General features: G+C 45.9%; 1 protein-coding gene across 3 annotated transcripts in view; it reads left to right on the top strand.

Moving 5' to 3' along the window:
• The window catches only part of NELL1 (neural EGFL like 1), a 302,534-nt gene continuing 288,747 nt past the window's right edge, over window positions 1-13,787 (top strand). For 2 of the 3 annotated variants that reach the window (XM_075426696.1, XM_075426697.1), the window contains exons 1-2: window positions 14-151; window positions 4,150-4,278. In XM_075426696.1, coding sequence (XP_075282811.1) covers window positions 103-151; window positions 4,150-4,278 — 178 coding nt within the window. In that variant the 5' untranslated portion in view covers window positions 14-102. Of the gene's footprint in view, window positions 152-4,149; window positions 4,279-13,787 lie in introns of all 3 variants that reach the window. The other variant, XM_075426698.1, reaches the window with a different exon arrangement.

The following is a 13,787-nucleotide window of genomic DNA, read 5'->3' on the forward strand; positions in this document are numbered from 1 at the left end:
AGCCTGCGCTGGGCTGGGCTGGGCTGCGCTGGGCTCGGCAGCAGCTGCTGGCAGGGAGGGAGGCAGGGACGGAGGGAGGCGGCCGCGGGCCGCGCCGCGCCGATGGGTCTCCTCCTGCTCCTCTGGGCGTGTGCGGCCGCCGCCGGGGCAGGTGAGGGCTGCGGGGGGCTGCGGGAGGGGGGGGCCGGGGCCGTCGCTGCCGGCGGGTGGAAACTTTGCCGCGGCGGGGGAGCGGGGAGCGGCTCCGGCTGTGCCGGGCGTCCCTCGGTGCGCGGGGCTGCGGGCGGCTCGTCCCCAGCGGGGAGCCGCGGGGGTGGGCGAGGGAAAGTTTTGCGGTGCGGCGGGCTGCCGGGGCCGGGTCCCGCGGCGATGCGCGTCCCGGGGGCCGGTGCTCGTTCCTCGGCCGAGGCTTTGTTCTCCTTCCCCGTGCCCCGGGTGCCGCTGTGCCTTCGGGGGGGGGGGGGACACGGCACGCGTTGCTCGGTGGTGCTCGTCGCTGTTCTCAAGGGAATTCATTACCCAGCGCGATTATCGGATGCGCGAAGGAATCCATGCTTTAAGATGCTAATTATTCTCACGGTAATTGCTGCCTCGTCGACATCTGCCCATCTTGAGAGGCGCGGCGTAAAAATAGTTGGAGGAAAACATCGGCTGCCGCTTTGGTAGCGGCGTGCCCAGCAGCAGCGCACGCACGGAGCGGTCCCCAGGACCCGAAACTCTCCCGCTCGGAATCGCGGAGCCGCTCGGAAAGTTCTTTGTGTGCAGCAATTGCTGCCGAAGCGGCGAGAGGGGAGAGCGGAACGCCGCTCCCGGAGCCGGCTCGGCACCGGTTGGGTGCCTGGGGAGGGCTTGGCTGAGCGCGCCGTCGCCGCTGAAAGTTTTTCCATCCCCGAATGGCACCTTACGCCTGGCGAGGAGACCAGAACCGCGCCGCGGACCTTGTGCGGGGTGGAGCGTGGCACGGTTGCTGGTGCTGGGGGTAGGTGGTGAAGGCAGAGAGGACAAGCTGTCGGAGCTGCAAGGCAGAATTAATTTCTTCCAGGGATTTCCTAGTGACATCATTTATAATTATATGGCTTAATCCTCTAATCTACTGTAGTGCCTTCAGTTCGCACTGGGCCAAATCCGCCAAGTCCTGAGATGATTTCTGCTCCCGCCCACCTGACTGAATCATTGGGAGTTTTGCTTGTGTAAGCCGCTGATTTGGGGGGAATGGCCCGGTTACTTTAAATAGGGATTGAAAGCGACAGCAGTCAGGATCGGGCCCAAGCTTCGTGCGGCTCTCTAGTGAGAGCAGACAGGTTGATGGTTAATTTTTACTTCAGAAAGAAGTGGTATTTGTAGCTGCTTGTTCCACTGAAGAGAAGCAGCATAAAATACTAGATGCAAGCGCGGTCGATATGCCTGTGGTATCTTTCTGATAGACTGTGGGAGACCACAGGGGAAAAGGAGACTTGGTTATCATACCGAAGCTGCTGATTTGTTGTTTATGAATTATTAACTGGGCTTTTGAGTGCCTGCTGCAGTTTGAAGAGCCAGCACAGAAAAAGGACTAGGTATGTAAAGCAGTATATGTACTTGCTAAACAGTTGCTGTGACATAGAAATAGTCTCTGGTTTTGAAAGCATTTTAAAAGCTGGACGGGGACATGCTGAAGTTGTCACACATGATCCTTCACTGGCATAAATTGAAGCCTGTGGAGCTACAGTGATCTATACTTGTTGAGCCTTGGGTATTCAGGCTGGAATAAACAGCTTTAATACAGCAGTGGAGCTACAGTGATTTATGGGAGTGCCTGTACTGGCTAGATGTAGTTTCTGTCCTCACCCTGTTGATGTCTGTGGCAGAGCTTTCACTGACTTTAGTGAGGTCAAGATTTGTCTTACTGGACATAGTTTGTCCTTTCTGTTGAGCAAGTTTTAGTCCCTGCTCGACCTCCCTTCGTGTTAGTAGGTTTTTGCTGAGCTGAATGGATCTAACCCCTTTCAGGTGAGGAACAGCATAGTCTGTTCTCGGCAGGGACAGCAGACGCTGACTTTCCTGATAGGTAAGTTCACACAATTGACAGTGTGCTGCTTTTCTTCTGAATGAAAACCTTAGAAGAAATTAAAAGTCCTTTTTCTTTTCTTCTAAAATAATTTTTGCCGTAATTTTTTTTTTGCCTAGGAGGGCTGCTCTCTGTATTTATGTGTGTGTTGGTCCCTGGAGTTTGTCAGTTGCAGCCCTTGCGCTGGAAGCGTTGCTGTAGGTTGGGAATCAATAGGTAGAGAAGTTCTCTGCCGTTGAACAGAGGCAGGTACGCTGAAGGAAAGGAGTCGCTGGTAGATGGTGGCGGTGGTGGGATGAGTATGTTTCCTCAGCAGCGTCTTGACTGTGTGCGAGTGGTTTGGTGCCAGAATTGCTGGCTGGCTTCTGGTGTTTCTTCCAGAAGGGGAAGGTGTTCTTGGTCCGTCAGCACACACAGTGTCCGTTGTGGTCAAAGATAGTACTAAAAGCTTGATGATGCTGCTGATTGTCTGGGAAGTTTTTACCTTTAGAGAAGTTCATCTGGGTTCATATTGTCTGATTTTAACTTTCTACAAAAAGGTACTGTGCCCACATCTTTATGAAAGCACTGTGTACGTAGACGCTTGGATATGTCAGCACTCTTGGAGCTGCAGTTCTGTCAGATGCCTCTAGATCTTAATTTTCCTTGTAGAGTAAGGTTACTGGAGACCCGCTAAAGCTGTCTTCTCAATATTTTTTACTACTCTGCCCCTTGTGCAGTAGTATCCTCTGCATTAGCACAACACGTTATTCCGACTGGTTTTAATACTTGAGTGAAGGGAAGGAGAAAGTGCTGTGGTACAGATGATTTATGAGTAGAATACGTCACTTCGTGTTCGTTCTGTACACCTCAGTAATTTCTTAAAGCCTTTGAAAGAATTAAACTAGAATATTTGCTGCTTAACTGATCCAGAAGCGCAGTCCTGGAATAAGAAATGAGTCAATTTAGACCTCAATGTGAAGTCCACTCACTGGAAATCAATCTGGACGTGCTTTACGGGTAATGTCCATGCTCCATGGAAGTCAGTGGGACTTTCACCATTGACTTCAGCTGTGTCAGGATTTCATCCTTGAAGCCTGTTCCTGTTCATAACAATGTGAGTGAAAAATTTCATTAGGACAGTGCTTGGATCCCACAGGAGATATTTGACCTACGTCTTAGGCACAGATCTAATGCAATACTTACTGTTGAGAGACACCATGGTCAGGCTGGCCTCCTTCCATCCCCAGAAGGAGGAGATATGTTCAGAGAACTTGGTGTGCCATAACCCTCAAGTTGCCCTGAAATTTTGAACACGGCATCTTCAAACGGCTGGAGCGTGTGTGTCTTCTGTCAATCCCATCAAGTCTTTGCTAGCTCAAAGGATGCCCAGTCTTTTCCTGGGTATAAGCTGTTTCTAAATTTCAGGTTTGGATTTGTGCTTCTCCAGCAGGTGCTCCTGCAGACCAGAAGGTGCTACTGCTGATTCAGGTGAATGAACGTCTGCTGTTTGTAGGTAGGCTTTGGCACGCTTCGCAGGCACTGGCTGTGCTGAAATACGAAGCAATATCAGACAGTTTTGTGAGTCGCCCAGGGCACTGGGATTACAGGATGGCGTCCTTTGCCCTGCTGTCGTATCTCCTCCGGCGTCATTTTGTCCAGATTACGTCAGGCTATAAGCTGTGGGGCCTCATCTCTTAATCACAGCTAGGTATGAAATGTGAGAGGAATTTCCAGTCCTCACGTCTCCCTGGAAATCGTGTAGCCAATAGACGAGTGCTGCAAATCTCTTTTCATCTTCTTGCATAGGTGGTTATGCTTTTATTTATTTATTACTCTTTAGTCTTATGAAGATACTGATATGAAGATCAGTTTGAGTGTTTTAACTGGTGTGTAGTAAAAGCTGTGGAAAGGAAATAGTTTAATTGAAGGCATTGGAAAAGAATATCTTCTCTTTCCTGCAGCAGAGTTACTGCCTTATAAGTAATTACTGTATACAGAGTATGTGTGAGTGTGAAGGTACGAGAAATGTCTGCTGATATTCTTCTCCATTCTTTTCATTACCTAATTTGCAATAAAAATTGATCTAACTCTGTGTGTCTCTCTCTCTGTGCCTCAAACAGCTGTAGGATTCGGAATGGATCCTGGTCTACAAATTGATATCATCACAGAACTGGATCTTGTGAATACCACCCTTGGGGTAACACAAGTGTCAGGACTACACAATACCAGCAAAGCATTTTTATTCCAAGGTAAGACAAACATCCTCAGTTCTCTTGCCTCACTTCGGTCTGCATGAGCTTATAAGAACTTTGATGCCTAACCAGTTCCCTGTAATGGTAGTCTCACTTAACGGTCACTTTATTTTATTTTTATTTTTTAGAAATGGCCTTTGTTACTTTCCTGAAGTACATATGGCATTTTTTTGTTTTAAGTGTGCTGTCAGGTAGTTGACATTAGAGATCTTTAGGGAAGTATTTTTGAGTAGGTTTTTGAAGTTCCCCAATGCTAATTTCCAACTAAAGATGTCAAAGCAGTTCTGAGGCACGGACTCGGTTGTGTTCTTGTGTACTTTCTGCGATTGTACACACACAGAGACACACTCAGCTGAAGCTGTGGAAGTATGAGAAAGCATTTAAAGTGTTGACACTGATTAGTAACATGTAGCCAGTCTTTCATCAGCTTTGTGAAAACTGTTAAAGTGAGAAAATGAAACAGTATTGCATTTAACTGCCCAAGCTGAGTACCAGGCACAGCGCAAGTCACTTTGAATTGTGACTTTCATTCAATAACGCTTGTGAAGTGTGTTAAAATGGTGTTGTTTTTTTTTCGTATTTTTAGCGAGTGAAATTCTGGATGAATTAAGAAGTTTTATCATGGACTTAAATAAGGTCCAGATTAAAAGGCAACGTCCCATGGGGTGTAGGAACTTTGTGCCTCCAACACGCTTACTGGGCGAGAAAGACATTTGTATCAGTTGAGGTTAACAGGCACATTAAAGCACAGTTAGAAACGTTTTTATTGTGGAGACTTCCTCTGTTTGTTTTTTCTTTACTGTGCTTTACTCTGTGTTGAAGTGTGCATGTTAGTATCTTTCTTCTTGGTATCTGTCCTCTGTAGCTGTTTTTAGAGGCAAATGATTACGATCTCGTTTCGCTGTAGTTCTGGATCTGCAATGCTAAATGCCTTTATTGCAAGTAATAAAAGAAGCGGGTCTATAATCTTAGTTCATTTTCTACCTGGCCAAGGCCAGCTTGGGAGCCAGAGCAAAGGCTCTTCTGGAGACCTTCTCAGAATTTGTTAGTTGTGTTTCCAATCTTTTATGATACAATGAGTGGCATAATTTTCACTGATTCCCAGATTAATGTCCAGAAGAAGGGCATTAATTTATTAATTTAAAAATAGAAGTTGTTTTCTTCTGATACCCTGACTCCAGGTTTGTGTAATGTGGACAGTGTTAAAGTACAGTCATTCCTCTAAAGACGGCATTGGCCTAATTGACTTAAAATATTTGAGTATTTCCTATTGCTATCCCTTGCAGCTAATTGCAGCTGCGCTGATGAACGGCCATGGTGAGTGTTCACAGACTGGTGGTCAGAGCTGCAGGGAAGAAGACTGAGATGTGTTTTGAAACCATTGATACTGAAAGGAGCTTTGAAAGGCTAATGGTGAAGATGTTCTGGGTGTTCAGCTCTTTTGGCCTTGGAGGACCACACCTGCAGTTTATAAACTTAGAGAAGGCTAGTGTAAAAAAGGTGGAGCTTGTAAAATTCATATGAGCAGATAAATTGGAAGATAGATGTGCATGGGAAGTGCTGAATAAAAATTCACTGTACGAAGTGAATAAACAATTGGAAGTCTGTAGTTGGGTAAATAAAGCTTTTTTAATTCCCACAACAGAAATTCCTCTTGCTAATGCACACAGAAATAGCCCTGTGCTTGGATATCGCTTCTAGTATAAAACTTCTTGGAAGATGGCTTGGGAAAATTATTCCCTTCAGTTAAGCTTAGCAGCTCTTGGGCTAGGAGAAGACTGAAGACCTTTGGTCTAGTCCTCTGTCCTGTGAGAGGTCTGCGAGGGTTCTTTTGCTGCTGCTCTCAGACGGGATGGAAGTCCAAGGCCGCTCCGTTGGCTGCTTCCCTTCTTGTTCATATCTGTTATTTGTTAAATGTCAGCAGTATGTCAGCGGCTGTACGAATTCCCTTTTACTAGGAGGTGACTTACTTTACAGCTGCAGTTTGGCTGTGTGCCAGGTCCTTGGCTGGGACCAGGAAATACTTAATTTTTATTTTTACCTTGCCGCACCGTAACACCGATGTAGAACTCAGGGCAATGTATGGGCAACTGGTATGTCCGAGTTAGAAGTAATACTTTTTCCCACAGAGATCACAAAAAAACCCCAGCCAATATGACAGTCCCAGAGGAGAGAAAAGACTATAAGTCAGTGCTTAGTCTCAAAATCATTGTATCCTCTTGGACCAGCTTTTCCAGCCTCCAAGATGTGGTTCTTCCACCAAAGCTTTGCTGTGATTTGTTCTTACCGCATGTGAGTGGTTAATGCATGCTGTGCCACGATGCTCCAGTGCTGCCTCTGGGGCTCTGGGGGAAGGAGGACCTGCTTCACCTGGCAGGATGGTTGCTGAACATGGAGCCGTGTTAAAAGACATCTTCATCCATGTGCTTTCACCCCTGAGGATTTCCTAGTTTGGGAAATGAAAAGGGGAGTTTGTGAGTATGTTGTTTGGCATGCGGTTTTCATACGGACAGTTTTGCCCACCACCTTTGGCAGCACCCTTACAGCAACCTAACGGGACTCTGGGCTCACACAAAGGTTCCTCGTGGATCATTTTCTGTCTGGTAAGATGTATTTCCTAAAATGACTTTACTAGAGCTATCCAAAACAAGAAAGTTCCTTTGTGTGTCCCTGGAAGTCTGTATCTTTGAGGTAGAGAAGTGGTGATTTTTCCACAACCCAGACAGTTACGTATGCTGCTGTAGTGAAAATATGGATTGTTTTCCCAAGCAAGATTCTTTTTCTGTGAATTAAACTGTTTGAAACGGAAGGCTTTATAAGTTTTGGGCATTCTTTCAGTTGCATTTAGAGGCAAAAAGCAGAAATGAAGAAAGAGGGTGATGGGAAGATATGCACAAGAGAAATTATTATTTTTAATGAGATTCTTGATCAGTGATGTTGGCTTTCTTACCATGAGTGGCATGCAGTTTGTTACAGAGTTTCTGGGGAGTGATGTCATGATTTGATTGATCCTAGAGAAAACGTAGAGGGACTCTTTTCCCAGGAGACTTAGCAATTTCAGTCCGAGACAACGTCAGTGAAGCCAGTGGAGTATTCTGACTTTGTGACAATATTGGTAGTAACAGCTGAAGCTCAGATTTCCGTGTGAAGCAGCTTTACAGGTGAAGAAACAAATTCAGCTCCGTTGCAAATTGTCTGACAGCATGATAGGACCAAAGTGGCAATTGGGAAATGTGGGTTGCCTTTGGGCAAGCAAATCTGTTCCTAATTCAAAAAAGCATAGAAACCTGTAATTAAGTGCAGTCATCTGAGTGGTCCTGTTGGGCATGGACTTCGATTATTAGACTATTTCAGCTGGATTTTTGATTGATCAGTTCCATTATTTGTGTGTTTCTGTTCCATTCTCTGTGAAATGAGCATAAGGGACACCAAAAAGCAGCGTAAGTGCAGACAGTGTGAATTAGATGAAATGTAGATATCTAACTTGCAATTGCAATTCTGCAAACAATTTGACTCCTAAGATCCCTAACGGTGTCTTGGTGTCTTATTATTTATCTTTTATTTATTTATATGAACAGGAGTGGGGGGAAAAGGCTTTGTGTCCAGATGGGTTGTTCTAGCACAAAGGGACAAAGAGGGGGAGCTGAGATTCGGAGCCAGAGTGTTTGTTTTTGGGGAACCAGGCAGTCGGGATCCTGGTGTCTGACCCCACGTCTCACCTCCAACCAGGAGTCCAAAGTATTCAAGGAATCAGTTCTAGGGATGGGTGGGAAATCTACCTCAAAGAAATGTGCTGAAAATATTAATCATCCACCCAGTGCATTACAATAACATCTTACAAACATGACCAAATGATACTGAAATTCCTAGTAAAGGATTATAGTATAAATTTTGGTACATTAAGCCATGGCCTGCTTAGAGGGGCTCCGTCCTTTGCGGTGTTTCAGACAGCACGGGAGCAGGGCTTGTTTTGACCCTGTAGGTGGAAACCTCAGCAGGATCTTGAGTTTAGTGGCAGAGAAAGGCTCCCATTATAAATAAAGCAAGAGGAGGTGCTGAGCTGGTCATCCTGTTTCTAGGTAGGCTGAGCCCAATTTTTAGCCTAGCTGTTACATTTTGTGATTACCTTAACTAGTCTGACTTTTGTTCGGTGCTCAGTTCTCGCCGGGGAAGTAAAATTTTATGCCTTTTACAACCTGTCAGCTACGCCCATTTCTTTTTAATTCTTCTCTCAACGTCTCTTTTGAACTAACAAGAGGCTTAAAGCCTTTACTTATAAAGCAATTCCCCCAAGAAGTTTGTTGAGGTTTTGCTTTTTCCTAGCAATCTGGCACTATTTTTCAACTTAGCCTTTAAATTAGGAATGGTCTTTTTACTATGTATGCTATATATAACGCTCAGTAACTTAGACCACCAAGTACTGTTAAAAGTCTGCCTGTGTGTAGTCCTTTCTTTCTTGACAGTTTCTTTACATGTATTAAGCAACCACTGGATTTAGAAGAGAAGCACCTGGCCTGCAGCTCCTGCAGCACAGAGTTTGGTCGTGCTCCTTCTTCCCACTCTGTACCGGTGACTGCCGAGTTCTTTGCTGTACAGTCGTGGCTCCAACAGGAAAGGTGAAAAAATAACAAGTATCTGAAAGCACAGAGGAAAGTAATGTTTCTGTGAGAAAAGAGGGAGTCTTCTTGCGTTCCTGAAACAACAGGGCTGTCCTGCTTCAGGCCGAGAGAGAGCAAAGCTGCAGTCCCCGGGGGGTAGAGGTGCCTCCCAGCAGGCTCGCGTGAGCTTCCAGGTGCGCTACGTCCCTCTTGGTGGGTGTTTCCTCTCATTTTGTTATGGATTCTGATGGTCTTTAGATGTCTTCCTCCCTGACTTGCTAATTCCTCGCTTAGGGAGTAGAGGTGTTTCCAGCTCCTGCTCTAGGAGTCCAAGTCTTAGAAGTCAGCTATTGCCGTACAATGTCCAAGGGATTTGGTGGTGTTGTCAGGAGCGGGCACGTGCGCTTTGTGTCCCGCTCGTCGTGTCCTGGCTGCGTGTGGGCAGCGGCTCGGAGCCGAGGTGCGCTCCGTGAATTCAAAGGCCGGGCGAGCGGCCGCCTTTGCTCCCCGGCGCGTGGACATCTGCTCACCCCAGTCTCCATGACCGCCGCTGAGGATCTAATACACTTCTAGTGTTATAGCTCAGTTATGCCAGCCTAATGTGCAAGGTGTGCCAGCTGCCGAGCTCGGAACAGAGCCAGGGAGCGAATGAGAAGCAGCAGATAACAGCTCGAGGAAAAAACTTGCAATTACTCTTCTTGGGGTGGACGGCGGGGAGGTCTGCAGTGAGTCGGAGTGATAAACTTCAATTTTAGAGTTCAGTGCGTCAGTCCCTCTTTACACGAGATAATGCAACGAGTGATGTCTTGTGGTACATTTACAGCAAATATGAAGTGTAAGCACTATCGTTCTTACAGAGTAGAAATGTTATGGTGGCAGAAAAATTAGGAAGGCACGACGTGGGTGGCTCGAAATCTGTGTGATGCCTTCAGCTGTGGTAGAAGAGAGTGGCTCTGGTAACCTTTCCCGTGGCTGTTGGTATCGGAATTTGCTGGGGTGCTGGGGTCTTTGGGGACGGTGGTGGTGTGGAGCCTCTGGGCGTGCCCACCCGGGCTGCCGGCATCCGGCTCCTCCGCGACGTTGGCGAAGCGGGCGACGACCCTGGCGCTGCTGGAAAGGAAAGGAACATTCATTTATTTTTTTACATATTTTTTCAGCAGGTACTGCCCACCGCCTGCCTGCTTCCCTCCAGCTGAGTGAGATTTTATCCCTTTTAAAATATGCTTTGCAGAAATAGTGTCTGTGTCGGAGGCGCGGGTCAGCCTCTCGCCCCGAGCATGTGGTAACGTTTCAGGCGTTGCTGCTTCCTCAGTGCTGGATTTTGAGTTCCCTGCTCTTTCTGCGGAGATCTCCCCTCACCGGGGGCAGCAGAATGGACGGTTTACCTGAAGCTGACCCGCTTTCAGGGCTCGTTGGCTCTGATGGCAGCGACGGGCACCTCTGCTCGCCCGCGTTGGTGACTCGTGACCCGTGGCTGCGTGGAGATGGCGGGGACCAGGCCAGCGTGTGTCTTCCCCTGTGACAGAGGTTTGTTGGGTGGTGAGAAACAGGGTGCAAGCCGTCCCTAGGGAGAGCGGGATCCTCGCCTACCCTCATCCTTTGGGATGTCCCCCTGTTTTCACAAGCTCCAGCCTGGCCCTTAGGAGCTGTGGCAGCTGTCCGCCATCTTAGAGAGCTGCTCGAGAGCTCCCGCAGTGCTTTCAGCCCTTTGTCAAAGCTGCTCTTTAAAGAGTTGCTAAAATAAGAGTTAAAATACGATACCAACAGCTGGGCTGGCTGCACCCAGGAGGATGGAAGGAAGTGTGACTTGTCTGGTGGGGATGGTTTCTGGGCTTGTGTCCATCAGCAGACTGGAGAGCAAGGTCTTGATCTCTTTTTAGGATCTCGAGTGCTTCTCCTGCTTTCCCCCCTTCCTTCCCAAACCTCTGTAGAAGCTGGAAATTTAGGGGTAAGGACCGAGTATGTAAAGTGGCAACAATGTAGTTGGGGTGAAGGGGCTGCCCTGAGAGCCGGGGAGCGATAGGGGCTGGTCCTGGGCAGTGGGTGGTGAGAAGCAGTCGGATGAGATTAACTGTGACAGGCAGGGCAAGGCAGCTGGGACTCTCATGAGGAGAGAAAAGAGAAGCAGCTGTGTTAAGGAGCTGGAGGCCAAGAAGGAAGCAGGTGATGGCCGGGCAGAGAAGCTGTGACAAGGATGATATAAGGACTTAGACCTGAGGGGAAGGGAGTGAGGTGCAGGGATGAAGAGCGTGGTGAGGGGAGCTGTGGGCAGCGGCTGGGAGAAGCAGCCTGGAGAGAGAGGTGAGGGGCTAGAGCCTGGCTGGGAAACCTGAGGACTGCAGTCTGGGACTAGGTGGGCAGGACTGGGTAAAGGTTTGTGGTAGAGGCAGCATTAGGGCAGCAGAATAGGGAAAAGCACTGAAAGTTCAGATTTGGTAGTGCTGTAAAGTGTCTGTGTTGTGTGCTAATTTTTGACAAATGTTTTTGGAGGAGGCAACTTGGATAATGTGCTTTTTTTCCTGAGTGATTTAGAACCTTAATTTTGCTGTGCTTTGGTTGCTCACCTGTAACGTTGAGGTACTAATGCCCTTTGCTCTAGCACCAGTGGTGTGAAAAGAATTTATTAATATTTGTAGAGGTCTCGGATACTGTGCTGGAATAATTAGCTTGGTCATGGTCAGTTCTGTCTTTAGAGAAGGATTTGAATACCGTAGATATACTATTCAAGGTGAGCCTTGAACAATAAAGCAAAGCTTCAGATCCTTGCTTGTTAAATAAATATTTTTTGCTCTTTGTTCTTTACTTGTGCACTGGCTGAGACAGGGGCCCTCTGGAAAGCAGTGTGTGATCCTGTAATTAAGAAAGGTGTTGAAATGTGCATCCCTGCAGGGTTGAGCGAGGTTTGCATGTGAGACTTTAACCCTAACATCTATCCAACTTCTCATTTGTTTGTTGTTTTAATACAGCTAGTGTTTTAATGTGTTTGTATACACAATGCAATTTGTTTTCTTTTGGCAATTAAATCATTAGGCTAAGAGTTTTTGTTTTCCTTTGCAAAACTGACCATTTTGAGAACAGAGAAATAATCTGGAGTTGGAATACGATGACCTAGGAGGGGGTGAGTGAGATGAATCGTCTTCAGTGTAGGAAATTAAAGATCATTTGAGACATAATTATTGAACAATGCTTTGAGGCTTTGAAGATACATAAACTACTGTTAACTTTGTCAGTTCCCAGAAGTAGTTTTTAAAATACTCGTATATACCCATGCAGTGTTGGGTGTTTCTACTTTTGTTTAATATTTGAATTATGTTAGAACCTCATCTAGGAATAAAATTTATCTAGCATATTGTTATGAAGGTATAACTTGTAAATCCTTGCTGAGTTTCTTATTCCATATCCTTTTGTTTAAAACACCCGTACTCCTCCCAAAGTACATGTAGACTGAAATAGAAACCTAGTCACATTAAATGGCAGTGACCAATTTCTACTTTTTTTTTTTTTCCCTCTCATCCTGAATGTTGTCATGCTGCCTTCTGTTACTTGACATTTTTTGGGTTTCCCATCATGTCTGTAATGATTAGGGAAGAATTCTGAGCACACATTGCCTCTGTCCTTGGCAGTTATTTTTGCTTTCCTGGGAGACAATAATTGTGCTGCTTGTCTATCTTCATTGCCACGGTGGTAAGTACAGAGGGGAAGTGGGATAAGCACTTCAGTATTTCTGTAGTATGCTAAAAGCCTCGAATGCTTCTGGCAACCTGTTGACAAAGTCCTGTAATGAAGATAAGCAGAAATAAAATAAAAGGTCTCCGCTCTTCAGTGGGCGGAGAGGGAGATGCAGAAATTAGTTTCTCATACTGCTAGGAAGTGTTGCATGCTTCCACACCGTGTGAACATCGAGGTCCTTACAATGAAAGTAAATCAATTTAGATAAGAGTAACAGTGAGTTTCTTGTACCTTCATCAGTACAGAAAGACAACAAAAATTGTCTTTTTCCTGCAAAGGATTTTGGCAAACTGATACTTTAAAGACGTATCATACTGCACATAATCAGGTTTTATTAACTACCTGTTTAGTAAACGAGTATTAAACTGTAATATCTTACCAAACAGGACATGTGCTAGTCAGAGCCCTGGGAAGTTGAGGTGAAGCGGAGTTGGTACCCGAGTTGTGTCACCTTCAGGCGAGTCCCTGCCACAGCACTGAGTATCCCTGGGTGGAGAATTCTGCCCAAGTTCAGGACAAGTCCCTGCACCTCAGACAGCAGGTCTAGGTTGCTGGACAGATGCTGGGGTAAAGAAGAACAGAATTGGAGCATTACCTGGTACTGCTGAGTTAAAACTACTTGAAATGCAGAGGGAGGGAAAAGTAATGCTGACAAATTGAGTTCTCACTGTAGGCAATGAAATAAAGTCACCCATTATGGTTGATTTTGACCCCAAGGGAGATCTCTTAACTTTTAAAACAATTTTAGTAGAAATGTGTTAATATCCATTTCATAAGAATATTTACACTCGTCCTAACTTGATTAAATTACTGCTAAACAGAGCTGCATCTTTTGCCTAAAAAGAAGTGGTGTTAATGATATTACTATCACACAAATGTAAACATGTACAATGAATTTTTGAAATTTTTTTTTTTAAGATTTTGTAGCTTTAAAAAGTGTGCAAAGGCAGATCTAATCAGACCTAATACAAGAGCCAGGCGTGGACTATTTCCTGTGGTGAAAAAGCCTGCTGTCTTGAACTACCTATCAAGAATAAAAATTAGATGCTACTTGAGGCCTCAACCCACTTCTATGCCAAATTCTAGATTAATCTTGCCACCTGCAGTGTGGGTGTATAAATGACACGAGAGGGACATTTTTTCCTCTTATTTTTCATTTTTGCCACATAAATGGTGTGA

This window comes from Opisthocomus hoazin, chromosome 7 (genome assembly GCF_030867145.1).
Source record: "Opisthocomus hoazin isolate bOpiHoa1 chromosome 7, bOpiHoa1.hap1, whole genome shotgun sequence".
Classification (NCBI taxonomy): domain Eukaryota; kingdom Metazoa; phylum Chordata; class Aves; order Opisthocomiformes; family Opisthocomidae; genus Opisthocomus; species Opisthocomus hoazin.